The 14,328-nt window shown below is 36.7% G+C and overlaps 2 protein-coding genes across 2 annotated transcripts; both read left to right on the top strand.

Annotated features, from left to right (window-relative positions):
- Window positions 1-246: 246 nt before the first annotated feature.
- On the top strand, window positions 247-1,511 carry LOC149812869 (uncharacterized). The gene is made up of 2 exons (XM_089990697.1): window positions 247-516; window positions 1,341-1,511. Exons 1-2 carry the CDS (start codon window positions 295-297, stop codon window positions 1,425-1,427), a joined length of 309 nt encoding a protein of 102 aa, XP_089846823.1. The 5' UTR covers window positions 247-294; the 3' UTR covers window positions 1,428-1,511.
- A 1,105-nt stretch (window positions 1,512-2,616) lies between these two features.
- Window positions 2,617-4,852, top strand: LOC149812868 (MLP-like protein 423). Its single transcript, XM_089992388.1, has 2 exons — window positions 2,617-2,886; window positions 4,330-4,852. The coding sequence occupies exons 1-2, from the start codon at window positions 2,706-2,708 to the stop codon at window positions 4,623-4,625; spliced, it is 477 nt and encodes a 158-aa protein (XP_089848514.1). The 5' UTR covers window positions 2,617-2,705; the 3' UTR covers window positions 4,626-4,852.
- The last annotated feature ends 9,476 nt before the right edge of the window (window positions 4,853-14,328 follow it).

The following is a 14,328-nucleotide window of genomic DNA, read 5'->3' as shown; positions in this document are numbered from 1 at the left end:
TGTAGAAACACATAAACGGAAGACCACGGGAGTCTTCGTATCAGAGAAGGCGAGAACGACAACAGTATGTATTAATTCTATTAATAATCATTGCAATATATATGCAAGTCATCATAATGTTATCATTAATTATTAATGAATACTTTAAACATTATTTTGTAGGAGGCATATGAGCAACAAATGGTAGAGCGATATGGTGAAGACGCTACTCAGCATCCATCATTTGATCCTACAGCATGGGTGACTGCAGCAGGTGAACCCAAAAAAGGTCGCGTGTTCGGGTTTGGGAGTAATATGAACACTTCACCAGTTATTGGTTCTTCCAGTTACGGCTCACCAACTTCTTGCGCCGACATAAGCTCCAAGCAGCCGACTATTCTTTCCGGTGATGATGTACGCGAGATCATTAATGAATCACTGAATAACTACTTCCAATACACCGTCGCCCCCTTTCTCCGAAATGAGATCAAGGCCGCTGTTCAGGATAGGGGATCTTCGATTCCAGGTCCCTCTCAGGTATAATCACATATATAGTTTTTTTGACTATCTTAAAGCACATCTGAGCATGGTAGAATCACATATAGAGTTTTTCTAGATGCCTTAGAACACATATGAACATGCTATAATCACATATTCAAATTTTTTACTGCCTTAGCACACATATGAGCATGATAGAATCACATATATATATATATTTAACTTTTTGTCTGTCTTAGAGCACATATGAGCATGATAGAATCACATATAAAGTTTTTTTGATTGCATTAGAACACATAAGCATGCTATAATCACATATTCAGTTTTTTTACTGCCTAAGAACACATATGAGCATATTATAATCACATATTCTATTTTTTGACTGCCTTAGCACACATATGAACATGCTATAATAACATATAGAGTTTTTTAACTGCCTTAGAACACATATGAACATGTTATATATCATTTATGATAGAATCACATATAAAATTTTTGGCTTTGCCTGCCTTAGAGCACATATGAGCATGCTATATTCACATATTCAATTTTTTTACTGCCTTAGCACACATACGAGCATGATCGAATCACATATATAGTTTTTTGCTTGCCTTAAAGCACATCTGAGCATGGTAGAATCACATATAGAGTTTTTTTATATGCCTTAGAACACATATGAACATGCTATAATCACATATTCAATTTTTTGACTGCCTTAGCACACATATGAGCATGATAGAATCACATATAGAGTTTTTTTATTGCCTTAGATCACACATGAGCACATGATAGAATCACATATAGTGTGTAATTTATTTCATTATATTTTGTTTATCAATACTGACTGTTCTTTTCTTGTGTAGGCTGCTAGCGATAATCAGGGTAGTGGAGCTGAAGGGACAGATAAAGACAATGAACAAGAAGACGCACAAAATCTTGGCGATGATTAGAGGACTGTGTTGAAGAAGTTCTATTTTTTTTATTTTTCCTAATTGTAATTGTTGAATTGTAAATAATTAAACTTCTTAGTTTTAAGGTGGAACGATTAATTATTATAGATACTTGTTATATGAATTTTTTTGTGTGGTTTGTTTTTTATTTACAGGAAATATAAATTGTACAGGAAATATAAATTGTACAGTTCTCCGTAATTAATTTTTAAATAATTTTTTTTTGATTTTTTTTCGTTTTTGCGACGGATTAGCGACGGATGATTCTGTCGCTATTCATATTAATCTAGCGACGGCTTAGCGACGGAATTAAATCCGTCGCCACGCCGTGGTCGCCGTTTAGTACCGGCGGATTGGCGACGGAATAGAGCGCTCGTTATTCCGTCGCAATTAGCGACGGACTTGGCGATGGAATAATTCCGTCGCCAGTTAGCGTCGAAATATTCGCGACGTAAGCATACTGTCGCCGCGTTGTCGCTAATCCGTCGCTAACCATGTTAGCGACGGATTAGCGACGGATTAGCAACGGAAGGTGGTCGTCGCTAATCTACTGCTCTGTTGTAGTGTGAATTCATTTCACACTTTATCCTTTTTGTTTAGTAATAACTCAATCTTTCATTAACATACAATAAATAGTTAATCCATTTTTTTATTCTTGTTCTTCTCTTCTTTATCATAAGGACTATACTACATAAATAAAGTATATATATATATATATATATATATATATATATATATATATATATATATATATATATATATATATATATATATATATATATATATATATATATGGCGAGTTGTGGTAGGGGAGGAATGGTAGGTCTTGTAAAGCTTAGATACCTTTGTCAAGTTTTCATGGTTAAAAAATCTAACTGGCATTATGCAGCTAGGCAGTTCTTTTTTTTTTTAATATAAATATGCAATCTTCAGAATATAACCCCGTGAAATTCGAACTAGCTAGAGACCCTCAATTATGACAGTCCGACCTAAACATGCAGTTGAGGAGCTAATGCAATATAAAAACTGGGATGCATTACAATTAATTGATGGTCAATAACTTTGGTCCCAACCCCCATAAAGATGTGGCCATTTATCTACACCTACACTGACGGTGGCAGGTAAGACATTGTCATAAACATGGTTGGATCTCACCCTATATATATTCCTCACTCCCAGGAATTTCTTCACATCTCTATTCACCTTTTTTAGTATTCTTCTCTTTCCTCTTCTTAGCTTGCATTACTTGTGTGAGGGGGAAGCAACAAATCCGAAGAAATGGCTGCAATTCTGAAAACTGAGGTTGAGCTCAAGACTTCTGCAGATAGGTACTGGCAAGCCATTGTTGAATCATCTGAGCTCTTCCCCAAGATCTTCCCTGAGCAATACAAGAGCATCACCATTGTTGAAGGGGATGGCAAGTCAGTGGGCACCGTACGTGAGATAAAGTATGGTGAAGGTAATTAAACTTTATCTATGAGTTATTAACATTGTCAGTGGCGGATCCAGGATTTTGCTTAAAAGGGGGCAAGAAATTTTTATAATAAAATAAAATATAAAACTCAATTATAAAGGGGTAATATAAATTTTCAGGATTTTGCTGAAGGGGGGGGGGGGGGGCAATTTTTTTTATAATAAAATAAAATATAAAACTGAAATAGAAAGGGGGCAATATAATTTTTTATATATTTCTTAAAGGAGGCAAACATTTTTTATAATAAAATAAAATATAAAGAGGAAAATAAATAATTTTTTATATTTTGATTAAAGGGGGGCAAATTTTTTTTGTAATAAACTAAAATATAAAGGGGGGCAATATAAATTTTTATAATAAAATAAATTTTTTATTATGATAGGCTACCCTAAAATTTTATTATGATCTGGCAAAATTCTTTTATCATAAAATAAAATATAAAACTAAAATATAAAGGGGGGAAATATAAATTTTTATAATAAAATAAAAAAATTTCCCTTGATTTACCCAAAAACAAGTAACATTTTCAAAGATCATAAGATTTTCCTCATCGGTATGTTCCGAAGAATGGATTTGCAACTATGCAACATACTATCCATTAGTATGATTGGTTCCATACACTGTAGGAGCCTTTAAACTTCTTACACATTCATTTCATAATTCCTAAATTTTCATATTTTGCTAGGTGACCAATGTCAAGCTTCTTCATTTATTATTTGATATTATTTACTTATTCTTGACTATAATGACTCTTAACTACATGGAGAATTCCAATGTGGAGGTTATAATTAAACCATACGATATATTTAATCAAGACTGAAAATTCTGATATAAATTTTAGATGATCATATTACAGTGGAAACTAGGTTGAAGACCAGATCAGGATCTATTGGAACTCCGGTCCAAATCTGAATTTAATTTAGTGTTTATTTTGGACTTAGAATTATTTAATCAGACTTTGATGGATCCAAATATGAGATTACACCTGATTTATGTTCGGATCTAAAGTAGATGTGATCCCTAAAAATTTTCACCTATAAAAACATCATTTGCAAGTTTGCAACCACTTTGTATTGGATCAGCTATTGTGATGAAAAAACTGAATCATGACCCACCCCCACATCTTCAAATCTAGGCCAGATCTGGATCTGAATGATGCACTGCTCTAGAAGTCAGGTGGGACCCAGATCAACCATGATTCTTTTGACTTGATATCCTTCAGGAAATATATATCATGTATAATGTTTTCCTCCAATTAGACAGTCTATTTTTATGTCGCATTTTCCTCTATTGCTTTCTAGAGATGCCTATGTTGTTAGATAATGAAATTTGTTGCATAACTAGAAAAGATCATGATTTTTTTTCTGACAAAGGTCTTGGCTGATGATGTGTTACTCAATCTTTGGTTTTCTGTTTGTTGCTTTATAGGGATTCCAATTGTCACTTCTGCCAAGGAAAAGGTAGTGTTAGCGGATGAGGCAAACAAGACAGTTGGCTACACAGTCATTGAAGGAGATATCTTGAACTTCTTCAAGGTCTTCACTCCCACAATAACTGTTGTCCCTAGTGAAGATGGCAATTCTTGTAAAATCAAGTGGGATATTGAGTATGAGAAGGCCAGTGATGAGGTTGGGGAGCCAACCTTAATCCAGGAGTTTGCAATCAACACTTTCAAGGCATTGGATAACCACCTCCAGGCTACTGCAGTAGCAGCAACAAATTAGAAGTGAGAAAAATCACGGCAAGTGCGAGTCGTTAGATAGCCTAAATAATGATTATTAGTAATAATCAGGTGTTCTTGGCTATTCAGTTCTTTGGTGATGCAGAGTTATGCCTTTTAGACTATTTGGTGTCGTTGTGTAACTGAATTTGAGTCTGAATTGATCAATGCAAGATTTTCAGTGTCCATGTTGAAGCATTATTAATAAGAAACTTTTCTGGTATGCTTGCACATTTTCTCTTTTCATGTTTCATATGGGGTTTGCAATTCAAAGGCTTGGGGAATAGGATGAAACAAACCAGTCTGCTGCAGGATCAGATGGAGTGTTCAGGCCTTATAAAAAAGGGGATCCCTCCTATTAGAAATGGGTGCCCCAATGCACTGCGCCCTTATTAAAAGGGCCGAACATTTTATAAGTATTCAGCCTAGAACACAAAATCACACCATGTCACCACCGCAGGAGTCGCCTGCGTAGCCAGCAGGGTGGCTGTGAGGGTGCTAAGATGAAGGCACCGGATCAAAACCTGCTTGAACACGGGTGTGTATCAGAGATGGGCCATGTAAGGCAGGGTGGTCGCAGGCCCCACCTGGGTTTTTCTTCGCTTTGGCAAGGGTTCTTCGTCATCAAAAGAATTTTGTCTGCTGCCTTACTAATTCACCATAACTCCTTCATGCAACTTACTATATCAAGTTTTTCTAAGAACTTGACAGCCTGCCATATATGGCCCACGCCCAATCGGTTAAATTAAAACTGCTCGCCCCTTGCCTACAAGGGATCCCCACTTAGATCAATTACTTCAGAGGATACTTCAGAGGGTTAATAAAGATAAATGAATTCAAACCTTCTTTCAAAAAAAAAAAAAATCAAACAAGGTTGTTTTTGCTTTCTGCAGTATTGCCATCTTCTTCTAAATGAACATGAATTGGAACAATCAAATTGCTTAAGATCCACTTTAGCCAGAAGTCGGGTCTAGTTATGAGTTTATATCGTGGGACAAATACTTGACTAAGAAATTCATGGAGTCAAGTCCAACATATAGGCCTTGATGTGAAGCATCAGCACATTCATAAACTTCAGTACTTCTAATAGGGTGTCTCTAGAAACTTCCTGGGTTTCAACTGCAGTTCCTACTAGTAGAATGCCCAAACTAAAAGCGCAATGATCATTATGTGTTTCTTGATCAACAGTACTGTGCAAATGGTGGTTGGTGCGCTTCTATGAAAATTAGGGTTTATAAACTTGAATTTCACCTTATACCAAAATATTTACGACCAATAATTCCAGTGCACATCAAAAGCCATAATCAAAACCGAGGGCAGGTTATATGTTCCCCCCAGGAACACGCACTGTAGCTACAGTGCATGTTCCTGGGTCCCCACTGAGCGCCGCGTGGTGCTCAGTGGGGTGTACGGGGGAGCCGTACACCGCCGTACATCCTGCAGGCTGATGTACGGCTCCCCCGTGCACCCCCACTGAGCACCACGTGGCTCTCAGTGGGGACCCCGGAACACGCACTGTAGCTACAGTGCGTGTTCCGGGGGTGCACAGGCAACACCCTCTCATCAAAACCCGATTGCACTAGTTTATTATTTATTGTGTGGACCTGCATATGTGCAATGTCTCAATATCATGTGGGGATTGAATGCACACTACAACAAAAATAGTATTTTAACGACAGTCCTTACTGTCGTTAAATCTTCCAAGATTTGTCGCTAAAGGCCACCACATAATCCATTGCTAGTTGTTTGGTCACTAAATCTTTTAGTGACAGTCAAGCCATCATTAAAAAAACTCTAGTGACAGTTACTTCAGTCGCAAGAAAATATACCTATAGTGACAGATTTGGTGGTCGCTATAGGCTTTTGCTTGAAAAAACAACAATTCACCACTAGTAACGGCTACAACCATCACTATAGCCCTTTTTGGCAAAAAACTAAATACATTAGTTTTCATCTATCTATATATATTATTTTATATTTATGTTGAAATAGATTTATTGAATACTGGCAGATAATCAATACTATCCAATATCTTTGGGGGCATATGTTTCTAAGTAAAAATAGAAGGGGAAAAACTGACTTCAAGCCCATGAACAATGAAACCAGTTAATATAAGGAAGTAGCTGCTAACATTAAAGTGGACCTTCTTTCTAGGTCCATGTATAGCTCCACTCCACGTTGGACTACTGAGCATCATATGATCATTCAGGACCGGGGAATTCTGATCACTAGTTGTGGTCGAAAGAAGCCACAACCATTGACATGGTTTAACAACAAATATGTCATGCATGAAAATATACAAGGTTCAGATATTTCTAAACAAGAAATTGATAAGACTATCCAGGATTGATGTCACTAGGTACATCATTCTGTGAAAAAAAAAACACTTTGCTAGAAGTTCTCAAATACAAAACAAAAAAGACTTGCACCAAGCAGCTCTCCAGTTCAGTATATAACAACGAGAGGATATCCAACACTCAACCTATAAATTTTCTTTGAGAAAGTCATTGGTAAAAAAATTGCAGACAACCAAATACTCTGGTGCTCTTGCTAGAATGATGCAGATGGTTTTAACTATGACAAACGCAGGACATATGTGACGTCCAAATGTGAGGTCCAAGTGTGGCATAAGGGAGTTATGTATAAGAAACAAATATGATAAAGTTCTACTGGCTGAAATTGAAACACGAAGTTTCTAACAATAATTATATATATAGACAACTCACACAGAATATGGCTCTTAGAAAAATATGATTGAAATTAAGAGGCAAAATAATCTATGCTCAAAACCTCTGTCCAATTTTAAATTGCGTTGCTATAGCAAGATAACCAAAATGATCCTATTGACTTTAAAATTGGACTTGTTGTAACAAAATGATCAGAATGCACCTGTTCATCTTACAGTAGTTGTTGCTATAGCAAAATGACAAAAATCCCTTCTAAAAGATAATAACAACAAAGACAAATGATTACAAATGTAAACTAAGGAAAAGTTTTATACATAAATCTTGTTTACTGCAACATTTAAGGTTTCTTTAAATGGATGATCATAATATCTACTGAGACAATCCATTTACATGAAAAAAAACCACATAAAGAGTGATAACCGTTGCGTAATTATGACAGTTATAAGCAAAACAAAAGTTTGAGAGTCAATTATCACGTATTACCCAGAAAAAACTGCCTTTCACTAGCCTTTGTGTTCCCGCACTGCACTATCTGCAAAGAGAAGAAATACATAGGAAGACAACACTATAAGTACAACAAAATCCCCAATTTTCATATTTTCCAAGTGCAATGAGTTACTAGGATGTCTCCCGTTTTGTTGTTGATAGAATTACGATTACTAATATGGAAAAGTCAAAAGTCATTGACAATAATTTACCTGTCCCCAAACTTCTTCATTTGGTGCAATTTTGTCTACAAGGGCTGTGAAAAATGGTTTTTTCTTGTGATCATCGGCAAGTTTCTATCAACACTGTTAGAATAAAAAATAGGATCATGTTGTAATTCGGATTTTCATATAACATGATATAGAAATAAAACATTTAATTCATGTAGTAACAGGGTTCAAGCATGTCAAATACGATTTTAAACCAAAATTCAGACAAGATCAAAAGATCAAACATATGCATTGAACAAAATAAGAACAACAAATAAAACATGTTATTATTCTGCGGAAGGCTAAGGCATATAAGAATACTCTCCTTAGAGAAGATTCGCCCCCACATACGGTGCAAAAAGAGGCTGGCGTCCTTCCCCCAGGATACAATAGCCTCAACGATTTGAATCGGTAGAGAAAACCAAAAATGCAAGAGTCACAAGCGTCTTCGTATATGAAACTCCAGTTCTCTAACCACGTTTTATAACCCTCAAACGGTTACAAAACGTGGAAGAGACCCGTTACAAAATACGAAGTGACGTGACCCGATAACGAAACAATCCGTTATCCATTTCTCTTAACCCATTATTTAATCCAAATAAAAACAGTAATGCGAGACAAAAAGAACATTAGACTTATAGTGGATAGGGCCCTAAAGGGCCAATTACCTGAACCCGAACTCAGCCTGGCTCATCACGACGGGCGAGCGTGCTTGTGTGTGGTAGCCATCCCATTCTCTTGTTCTATGAAACAAGTGTTAGAATCTTCATGTAGGTTATAAAGCCCACAACCGTTTTGAGATTCTTCAATATGAGACTATTCCACATCATCAAAGTCCAAAAAACACTCCATAAAAAAGCGGTCCCCATTTGTTTTCTTTATTTGAATTACCTCATCATCTCTTCCTGCATCCAACAAACACCTCCCTACAAGGATCCCATCTACTCATAACATATCCATAAAACATAAAACCTAAATGCTGACAAGATAAGGGTCATAGAAACTAGTGTCACAATTAGGAACATAAACATGCATCAACATAAGAAACATAGAAATAGCAGAAACTAAACAATGACTATAGAAATAGCAGAGTTATAACTTTAAAAATAAAATGTAAATGCAAAAAATGGAAAACTTGCTGCGTAAGATAGAAGCATTTGATTCCCACAACAACACAATAATGGCAAAAATTATCAATATGACAAGTTTAATTTACCTGATCAGAAAGAATCGAGAGAAGCCTTTTGCATTATCCTTCAATAAGCTTTTCCTTGGTACAACTTGTAATTTGGGACACTTGCAGGGCCAACTTGTAGGAACCAAAATTTGAAAGTCAAGATTAGTAGAAGAGAGTGGGGATGAACACAAAATACAAATTCTACCAAGCTCGTAAAATGGATCAGATATGCATAATGACCTTATAATAAAGTTAGCCAATATATTTGGAAGTGGATCCAGTAGAGTAAGGGCTAAAAAATTGAAGGACCATAGTCACCTGCTACCAACGAAAAACCTAAATAATGTTAAAAATCCACGATCCACACACGAGCAAAAAATATCTACTTGTTTTGTTAGGAGAAGTCAAAGCCCAAACAATGAGAACCTCCAATGAATAACAATGAAAATCTACCATGCCACTAGTAGAGCTTGGTTGAGCTAGGTTTTCATGGAGCAGCAAAATTATATTGGTTTTGATATCCATGACCCTAAAAAAATTGTCATTATGGTCTGCAGAGATAAAACCCAGGTCATGCAGATAGCCTCAGTACACTAAAGTACCTTATCCTCATTATTTTTTTCGTAATGGAAAACGTTACCAAGATGGCCATATGTTACTGCTTCATCCATTTGAATTATAATTAAGTTATTTATTACTTATTTAATGGCATAAAACAATAAGTGAATCTCTATCTATGTCCCACACTAAGTTTGCTCTATGTACTCTGTTTTTAATAGCCTGCACATCCAAGAAAAACTTACCTAATGTCACATTGCAACAGTGTCTTCAAGTTGATCACAGGATTTGAGGGTCCTTCAGATATTTAAGTGCACATCTGTAATAAAAACATCTTGCACCATATCAAGAAACTATGCTATAAACAACATTATCTAACCAGTGCCACGTTGGGATGCAAAATTCACCATAGGCACGTCACCATTTATGAAAAATTGGTGAATTTCTTCTACATTGATCACAGATATCCTAGCTTCTTTTAGAGAAGATGTCCCACTGTTTGAAACAATTGAGTACCTATACTTACAGAAGGGACATAAACCATGTGATCAGAGGGATTAACACATAAGAACAGAAGACAAAATAGAAGGCAATGCACATGTACAAGACAAACCAGAAAGTAATGATAGAAATACAAGTATTGCACATATATAAGACCAATCTTTAAATTTTAGTGTCCATAGAAGCTAAACTCACAAGAAGAGACTAATGTAGAACTGACCTTGAGCACTAAATGTATTGACAATGAGGAAGAACCCATGCACTAGAGTATTGGTGCATCCTTTCCTTCTATATCTACTAAGTTGGACACTGGCTAAATTCCAGTTGTTGGAAGCCATGCAAGGTCAAACTCAAGGGAGAGGCCAACACGGCCCAGCTGGGAAAGCTTCTGAGATAAGTAGAAAAAACACTTATGATGATGAAGGGTTGCCAATAGAAAAAAGAGAACCAATTTGGCCTTTTTACATTGATGATGTGAGGCTAACATTGCTTGTGGCTGCATTCCACGTTAACCAATTTTGACTAACCCATCCAAAAGTATGCTAAGAAGTGAAAATTTTCATACAGATTCAGGATATGCTGACACTAGATGAAAAAAAAATCATATTTGAACTAAATTCACAAAACATATATAACACTTAGCAACTTAGAACAAATTGTTAAGTGGTGCTACTTCTAGTAAAGCTCCAGAAAGAGAATGAAGAGAGTACACCATATTTTTCCTGATTTTTACCTATCCTCGTTCATGATCTTTTCCTTTATATCAAATTAATCAATAACTCAATAAAAATGAAATTATTTTAAGATAAATTTTTTTATTTGTTATCCCTAATATCTTTAGTTTAATTTGTACCTATCTTAATTCTGCCCTTCAGCCGAGTGGTTTTTTCTTCGCAAATTTGCCCGAGGCTTAATCTTACGAACATAAACCCTTAAATTCAGCAAAAAACGTATGTTTCTGATCAACGATTTAACATTTGTGCCTTTATTTTTCACAACGCAAAAAGCTAAACACAGAGAAAACAATGAACAAATTATATGAAAACACTCTTTAAGTTTCAACAACTCTTTCGGAAAAAATTTAAATATTGTACAATTTTCTTTTCTATGAAATTATGACAAATACGTTTTTCATATCGATCACACTCTATAGCTTCTAAATTGAATGCTTATAATCCTAGCATTGCTTAATTTTTTTTGTGAAAACCTATATCTAAGAGAGATTAAAGTAAGTGAATGAATGGTTAGAAAAGCATCAGACTTACAACTATCCGTTTGGATCTCAAGTAGTTGAACCCAAGGTTGTTAAATGCGATGAGGCGAAGCGAGGCGTTGAGCATGTTATGAAGCGAGGCGTTGAAGCGTAAGCTTCATGATCAAAATAATAAAATATATAATATTAATAAAATAGCACTGGTAAATGGTTTTTTAATATAAATATACATATATGAGTTTGTTATATGCATATATGAGTTTGTTTGATGGTTGATTTAGTAAATATAAGGTTTTTGAAGGACTTGAAAAATAAATAGCTCCCATTTTTTTTAAATTATAACCTTGAATTTGTTTCCATCAAAAACGGCCTAAACAAAAAAAAATCTTAGTGATGCATATAAATATTTTTTTCTTGGACATATCAAATGCATACATGCAATAGAACTATCATGAAACTATAGTTTTTCAGCAATGCACTTTTGCGCACATCTCTTACTTATATACAGGTATATGTAAATTTAAGTTAGTTATACTAATGCAAGTTTTTTAGTGGTTTACCACCACGCAATTAATCGGGAGCTATTAATGCTATTGAAACTTGCATCAAACATTTAGCTGAAATCATAGTGGGGGCAATCCAAACAGTGTTATATTTGAAATTATTTTAGATAATTATGTATTCAAAGCAATTATTGAACGCTTCAGGTACTGAGGGTGCGCCTCAGTACCTTGAGCGTGCGCCTCGCCTGTGAGGCGTACGCTTCAAGTACTGAGGCATACGCCTCTCACAACACTGATTGAACCCTCATAAATCCCTTGTGTGTTGTGTGTAGCAATGACTCCTCCATTGTGTGATCGTGGTCCTGAGATATCTTTGTTACAACACACACACACACAAGAGAGAGAGAGAGCGAGAGAGAGAGAGAGAGAGAGAGAGAGAGAGAGAGAGAGAGAGAGAGAGAGAGAGAGAGAGACCCTAGTCGGATGATAGAGAAATAGGGGTGACAATGATCATGGAAACCCTGTCCTCCAACTGCAAAAGATCGTAGAAACCCTAGACCCAATATGCAACTCGAAGAAGCCCTAGCCGGTAATGAACAACTTTCACCAACAATTAATGTTGTATATGATCAAAGGATGATTGTAGAGGATATACAACTACATTAGCAAACCAATGCTATAGATGTTCACTATAATAATGAAAATAACATCTAACCTCTATAGCATATCATAACATAATTAAGCATAAATTGTTGAACTTTGTAATCTATGCTTGAGATGTAGGTGTAATGATGAAAGTGTTATTTTTAACTAAAAACTCGCTTAATGTCAAGACTGATGTCCATAAATATGTGTCTGAACTTCACAAATCTATGTTGTGAAAGTCCCTAACTTCACAAATATATACTGATTAGTGAGCTCAGCAGGTTTGTGTCACAAAATTGCGAACGTCTGGACCTTCACACTATTGATTACATGGAAACCTTCTCTAACTAAAAACTTTCATTTGTTGGGATTCAAGTTAGCCAAGTTCACAAATTTGTTTATGCAATCTTTATCAAGTCTGCAAAATATTCATGTGAATCTCATTTTTATTGAGATATTGTGAGCTTTGAACAACGTACGTATATCACTACAAGAAAACCGTGGATTAGCGACGGCCTCTATCCATCGCTAATCCGTCACTAAGCCGTCGCTAAACTGTTTAGCGACGGATTAGCGACGGATTAGCGATGGATAGAGGCCATCGCGATTTTTTGCTCGCTAATTAGCGAAAAAAATTATCTGTCGTTAATTCCGTCGCTAATTTGCGACAGATTAGCGACGGACATTATCCGTCGCTAATCTGTCGCTAAATTTTTAAAAAAAAATAAAAAAAAATTGATCCTTGTCGGGCGGTATTCCGGCAGCACTAAGCCGGACTTATACCGCACCCGACAGGCATTGCATGCACATAACGATCGCTCTGCCTCATCGCGAACCGGCGTCGCCGTCCTCCATGAACCGGTGCTCTCCGGCGTCGCCGTCCTCCATGAACTGGCACCGTCATCTTCCGTGAACCGGCGTCGCCGTCATCCTCTGTGGACCGGCGTCATCGTCCTCCATGAACCGGCGCCAACGTCCTCCAGCGATCGCCGACCGTCCTCCGTGAATCGACGTTGTTGTCCTCCGTGAACCGGCGCCGACATCATCCAGCGATTGCCGACCGTCCTCCGGCGTCGCCGTCCTCCGTGAATCGGCATTGTCGTCCTCCGTCAACCGGCGCCGACGTCCTCCAGCGTTCGCCGACTGTCCTCCGGCGTCACCGTCCTCCACTCTCATGTACATGCTCTCCAATAAGCTCTCCGACGTCGCTCGGTTTAAATCGAGCGCGGTCGATTTAAATCGAGCGCGGTCGATTTAAATTTCAAACAGGGAGAGAGGGAAAATTTCGCGCTTGGTTTAAATCGAAAATTAGCGACGGATTAGCGACGGAAATTTTCCGTCGCTAATCCGTCGCTAATTAGCGACGGATTAGCGACGGAAATTTTCCCTCGCTAAATCCCTCGCTAAAATGTTTTTCTTGTATTGAGAATTAGCGACGAAATACTTGTTGTCGTTAATTCGTCGCTAATTAGCGACGGATTAGCAATGAAACAACTTTCATCGCTAATCCGTCGCTACTTAGCGACGGATTCATTAAGAAAGTTTTCTCTAGCTAATCTGTCGCTAATTTGCGACGAAAAAAATCCGTCGCAAATTTCCGTCGCTAATTAACATTTTTCTTGTAGTGTATAGACCTTAGCATGTTCGCTTGTGTGAAGGGTAAAAATATCCAAAAAAAGTTAAGAATCAGGCGTAGTGGATATGGTGTGAATTTTGGCAAATTGTGAG

The sequence above is a fragment of the Nuphar pumila genome, chromosome 16 (genome assembly GCF_984573655.1).
Source record: "Nuphar pumila chromosome 16, dmNupPumi1.hap1.1, whole genome shotgun sequence".
In the NCBI taxonomy this organism is placed as follows: Eukaryota; Viridiplantae; Streptophyta; class Magnoliopsida; order Nymphaeales; family Nymphaeaceae; genus Nuphar; species Nuphar pumila.
This window is presented reverse-complemented; position numbering and strand designations above follow the sequence as displayed.